This window comes from Antedon mediterranea, chromosome 4, assembly GCF_964355755.1.
Source record: "Antedon mediterranea chromosome 4, ecAntMedi1.1, whole genome shotgun sequence".
In the NCBI taxonomy this organism is placed as follows: Eukaryota; Metazoa; Echinodermata; class Crinoidea; order Comatulida; family Antedonidae; genus Antedon; species Antedon mediterranea.
Genome location: NC_092673.1, coordinates 6,479,140 through 6,485,290, shown reverse-complemented (window position 1 = coordinate 6,485,290; position 6,151 = coordinate 6,479,140). Strand labels below are relative to the sequence as shown.

The following is a 6,151-nucleotide window of genomic DNA, read 5'->3' as shown; positions in this document are numbered from 1 at the left end:
ACACAAAAAGTGTTGCTATCAATTTGTTGTTTTTTTTAAAGAGACAATGTAACTGATATTTAATTTAATAAGTGCCGTTATTATTCGTTGAGCTAACATTAACATTATAGCGCCCATTTATGATAAGCTCAGAATCAGCGACTCTTCATTCATAGCATTAGTTAAAATAAAAAGTATTGCTGTTTATAGTCATTCAAATGTTTAATGTAACTAGTTAGTAAATTGTTCCAGATTCTTGGTCAAGTGACGGTAAACGAGCAGTAGTTTAGCTTAACATCACTAGTACTAGAACGTGTACTGCCAGCTACATTCTGTGTAGGCCTATCCCTCTAGGAAGCTAGTAAGTCATGACATCAGTTCGTACGTAAAACCACTCATCATCAAGGCTATGTGTGTTAAGTGGGTCTACCACGTACTTTCACTTAAGTTTCATCATACTTTCAATTACTATAAGTAAAAGCCAATAGACGAACAAAATATGGCATAAAACCATTGTTTTAAATGTTTGGTAAGGTGTAGTAACATTGGAATTATTAGGCTAAATTTTAATATTTTGTTAAAAGTGATGCGCCTCTTTCAGTATATCATGAGTAATACTGTCGTAATATAATAAGTTCCTTGAACATGATGAAAGTTTATCCTTTAACTATTTGTGAAGGGCATATCGTGTGCGGTTTGATTTTTCATGCACACCAGTGATCCACCGATTAATTCTATTTTCCGGCGTGGACATCTATAAAATGATAGAGAAATATTTTCGCAATTAATTAGTTCTTACAGTTTCGTGATTAACGTGGGTCATTCGACTTAAACAAAAAAACTATGCAATTAAAGTTTAACTTTTCTAATTTGTAAAACCGAAGGGTTATCATTTTTGCCTATCTGGTGAGTTGTTTGGATACAATATATTTATAAGTATTCGTTTTAATTTCTGCAGCTTTCACGATATACTATCTAACTGACTACCGCAAGTCAGTGAGATACAAGTCTAAGTGTAGTAAATACTTGTAATACATGTTATCAGGTAGATAATATTTCATAACTGCAGAATGTAGCAGTTATATTCTCAGACTTTTTTTATGGCAATAAAGTAAAGTGTATGCTTTTTTTAATTGTGTTTTAATTATTACTAAAACATAAAGTAAACTAATGAATTGTGGGTTGCATTGCTTGAAGTAAACTAATGAATGTTTTGTTAAAGGCAATTGTGGGTTGCATTGCTGTATCAGTTTCTGTTTTTTTAATTATCATGTTTCGATCATCTATTTAGGCCAATTCAACAGGAAGATAATTCGACAAGACGATGGATCGCACTGCTGTTATAAACTGCTCAGTGGAGCCTGTTGACATTATGGAATCCGGTGTCTTTGGTAGCAGCAATACAGGCTTGGCAATCTTTTCAATTTATTTCTTCTTGATATGCATCTTATCTATCGTAGAAAATGCAATTATTCTGGCGGCAATCATCAAAGTAAAGCGGCTGCATAAACGCCGCAATATTCTTATCTTTAACTTAGCACTAACGGACTTAATGGCCGGTATAATTTACCCCTGTATTGTGATTTTCAACAAAACCTATATGGAGAGCATCGGACTGATTGTCGGCATTGTCTCGGGTTTTACGATCCTCGCAATCGCTGCCGAACGATTTCTCAAGATCGTCGTATTCACCAACAGTAGCAAAACTCACATCGGAACAACGCGTCAACTTCTAAGCATTTCCGTCATCATGTGGTTGATAACGTCATCAGTTCTTTTACCAATTTCGTTCTATGACTATATCCTACATCGAGTTATATTTTTCACTCTTGGTCCTCTGTGCATTGTTGTAATAATGATTGGGATTTCAATACTTTACTTTTCAATATTTATAAAAATACATTCACATGATAAACGAATGTCCGCTAGATTGAACCGAGGAGGTAACTATAAGTATACAAAACTTGTGTTAAGGGCGTATGTTGTAATAGTGGTGGTTTACGCTATTTGCTGGTTGCCATGGGCAATTGAATCTCTTCGCATTATGTTCACAATGTACTATGGCTTTGAGGAAGAGGATCGTTGTATAGTGTCGAGTTTGGTTTTCTACATTGGCGTTGCAATGATATTGCTAAACTCCGCGGTGAATCCGGTTATATATTGGCGAAGGTTGCCGGATTTCCGAGAAGGAATTTCGGAATTGTTCGGGTGTTGCACGAATGAAAAATCATGTTGTTTCCGCCAAACAGTGGTGATTGAAGATTCTAGTGTTCAGGATACTGGGAATCGCTCTACTAACACTACAGACGAATTAGTTTTACAAATGAGTAACAAAACACACGATAGTAGGTGTTAGATATATATTATTTTAATGCACATTAAAGTGATTTACACTTTCATTTTAATCTTTTGTGTTTTAATATTTATTAATAAAATGTGTTTATTTGTAATAATAGCAGCAATATAATAACAATGGTAGAGTAAGAGCATTTTTTAAACAAGCATGGCTATTAACTTTCCCCTGGTTGCAGTACAATAATTGCCGAGCAAACATTATTATTGTTATTATTTAAATATTAAACTACTATAAACGGCAGATCTTAGTAGTAATGATAGTGTTAGATTTATATTATTGTTTAAATTAACAAGTTAGGCCTAGATTTAATAACATAAGTAAGTTCATTAGTCATAGCAACACATTTACTAATATTAATAAAAACTACTATTTCATTTAAATAGTTATCTGAGATCTATTAGATTGTCAATAAAGTACAGTTAAATGACGTTATTATTGCATTCTTCATGAATAGCATTTATCTACCAGTCGTTACACAGGCCGCATGTCGAGAGACGGTTCACTCTCTCCACGATCTAATTTTAAGTTGTTTAAAAGGAATGAGAGTTGACAGATCAAAATGTCCAGAGGATTCAATACTTTTAAGCATACTAGCTAAACTACCCCGATTCTGAATTATCATCTTTCATTCTCTCACTTAGATCACCTAAATGAACACATTCAAATGTTATAGATAACTAAATGTGCTCTTGATTATGCTTGATTGTACATGTTCTGGTGCTTCGGCCGATTGTCATTTAAAAAAGAATAAAAAAGTTTGTCATGTACAAAATGATTAGTTAGGCTACATCGTCTTAAGAAACACGTTTTAAACACGTTTTATAACTTTAATATTTTGGTGAAACTGTATAGTAGCTATATACGAGTCGTACGTAGGCCTACCTACATAACAATTGCGATTCCTTGTTTTTACCTGACATTGTGATGGTTCCCACCTTATTTATGAAAAGAAAACAATAAAAATGGAATTTTCAAACATCAACTGTGATTGGTTATTTTTACTTAAAATATTAGAAAAATAATCTTAATATTAGGCCTAACTTCTTGGTGATGAGTTGTGGTACTTACCGAAATGAAAGGAAAAAATAGAATTACAAATTTTATTTGTATGTAAAACGCTTAGGCTAATTCAACTAGGTAAAGTCAGACTTGAATTATAAAAAATGTAATATCTTTACCTAAAATGTTGAAAAATGTTGCTAACATCATCATCATCATGTCGATGTCTTGTTGATAAGTCGTAGTATTAGTGCTCTCGCCAATTAATGAAAACAAGAAATCATAGAAGTTTTAAACATAACAAAACTAAACAATACAAATGTTGGTTGAACTTGTAATACCTCGATCGAGACTCTAGCAACTTCAAGTGCCTTGGCTAGACTAGAGTCATACAAAGTGATTAAATGTTCATACCAAAGATGTTGATATTGACTTGATTATGTCGAATCGCCATCAAAAGAAAAACAATAATTATTATACAGTTATAAACAAATAAATGTCACTTCTGTTAATGGTTTGGAGTTGTAAATAACAATCGTGACTCTTCTTACCTAAAATGTTGATAAAATCAGCTTGGTATCGATTGTAAACAAAATTTAAAAAAATAAACACTTTAGTTATTTATTGTAGCTACATGTATTAATACAGGCCACACAAATAATAATTACTGTATTACACAATTTAACTTGTTTTAATGTTTTGGTGGATAGAGTTTTAGATAACATTTGTGACTCTTCTTACATAATATATGTTGATAACATCAGCTTGATATCGATTGTTGATTTTAGTTTACTCGACAAGTATCAATGATAACAGTAAAGAAAACACTTTATTACTTAGCTATATTTACTTTAGATAAACTTAAATAAGATACACAGATTTTCCACACAAATATTTAAAGAAATACGATTTAATTAGCGGTATCAAAATAAATTTTGATTATTTTCTTTTACCTGAAATGATGATATATATCATCTCTTGATCATCATTTGATAATCGTGGTAGGTTTGCATGAAAAGAGAAAAAAAGGTTATGTTATACAATAATAAAATGGTATTTTGGTAGGGAAAACATTTTTATAATATCAAAAATATATAGATCGATTTATTACTTAAATACAATACAGTAATGATTTACCTTTAATTGGTTAAATGATTGTCTTCAATAAACGTCATGTAGTTCTTAGCAAGACTGTATCATGACAACCTAAACCTAGAGGACAGAAATATATAGTTAATATAAGAAAAATTATGTTTTATAAACGCGAGAGCTCTTTGTATGTTTTTCATTATAATATATTGAAATAGACAAATTATGATAAAGAATTATAATTAAAATTTATAGGACATCTAACCTTGTTTAAAAAATTACAAGGGTTTTTTTGTTATTACTTTTATATACATATCTATTAATGTTAAAAATATAAACTATAAGCCTTACATTGAAATACATTACAAAGAAAATGTTAAAATTGAGTATACTTACCTTTTTACAATACTTACCAATAGCAACTTAAAATGTTCGTTTTTTTTAAAATAATGTTTTGTTAGTGTCGTCTTTTTTGTAATTTTATTTAAAATGTTTAATTAAGAATAAACTTAACAAGAAACACATGTAAATAAGAGGGAGAAACACTTAGATAAAAAGGATTGTCATTTAAATATTATTAGGCCTAATTATCAATATTTTAAAGTATTTATTCTTTTTATTACTGAAACTTACATTATAATTACTATTAATTTATTTATACATTATAATTATGTCTGTGCTTTGTTTGTTTATATTTTTTATATGTTAAGCCTAATAATTTAAAACTATATTTAAAAAAAAACTAAGGGCCATTGATACCCCGGCATGTTGGATTGCTCTTTTCATTTTCTTTAATGATGTCCAAGATGTTGATTACCCAATCTAGAGATGGTCGATCTTCTGCGTCGAAAGATGTACAAGACTTTCCAAGTTCAACCATCTCGCTGCTTCTAATTGCCACTCCTACAATACGTATACCATAACCGATGGAATACACGTCACCGTTAACAGAATCACAAGCACCGTCAAGGTATTTTTCTGGTGCTACCTCCGGATGATCCTGATTGTATTGGAGTAGTTCGTCCAACGATGAAAAGGTTAACTCTCTATGTGCTCTTGGATATTGTACTCTGCATGCCATCCCGAAGTCTGTAAGCTTCGCTCTGTAGCTGGTTCCAGCGTGGTGGATCAGGATGTTTCTCGCAGCTACGTCGTTGTGGAGAATCCCACGTTTGTGCATGTCGTTGAGCGCAATGACAACCTCTGATGTCATAGAGATACATTCAAGCGCGCTCAAGGACGGCTGCCCGGTTAGCAATACATCCAGGAAGGTGGTGCTGGAAAGGGTGAAGGTATTTCCGATAAACTCCTGTATCATGCAGCATACGTCACCTTGGCGAAAGACGCCAAAGACTCGAGGAACAGATGGAAGATCGTCTAAAAATTTCATAACACGCGCTTCTACTACCATCTTGCCCCATGCTTCATCAGGATTGCTGTAATTGTTCAAAAAAGCCGTCTTGACGGCGACAAGGTGATAGTGGCCTGGCAAAAGATTGGATGACATCAGGTCAACACGACCAAAACTTCCCTGTCCAAGGCGTACAGGATTACAAAGGTCGGTTACACTTGAACTATCTAATAACCGAGCAGGCGGCAGAATTTCAGCAAGTTTTGTTGTAGCATCTCTATCGTTAAAGACGGATATGGGTGCTGAAGTGGTAGTGTTACTTTTCAAAGAACGGGAAGAACCATTGAAGCTACTGGCAGGTGACAATGGCCATTGTG

At 32.8% G+C, this 6,151-nt stretch overlaps 2 protein-coding genes across 2 annotated transcripts; one reads left to right on the top strand and one right to left on the bottom strand.

Moving 5' to 3' along the window:
* The first annotated feature begins 1,381 nt into the window (after positions 1 to 1,381).
* Positions 1,382 to 2,568, top strand: LOC140047956 (adrenocorticotropic hormone receptor-like). The gene has a single exon (XM_072092985.1). It carries the CDS (start codon positions 1,532 to 1,534, stop codon positions 2,333 to 2,335), a length of 804 nt encoding a protein of 267 aa, XP_071949086.1. The 5' UTR covers positions 1,382 to 1,531; the 3' UTR covers positions 2,336 to 2,568.
* A 2,597-nt stretch (positions 2,569 to 5,165) lies between these two features.
* Positions 5,166 to 5,930, bottom strand: LOC140046731 (probable serine/threonine-protein kinase PknB). Its single transcript, XM_072091433.1, has one exon. It carries the CDS (start codon positions 5,928 to 5,930, stop codon positions 5,166 to 5,168), a length of 765 nt encoding a protein of 254 aa, XP_071947534.1.
* Positions 5,931 to 6,151: the final 221 nt, after the last annotated feature.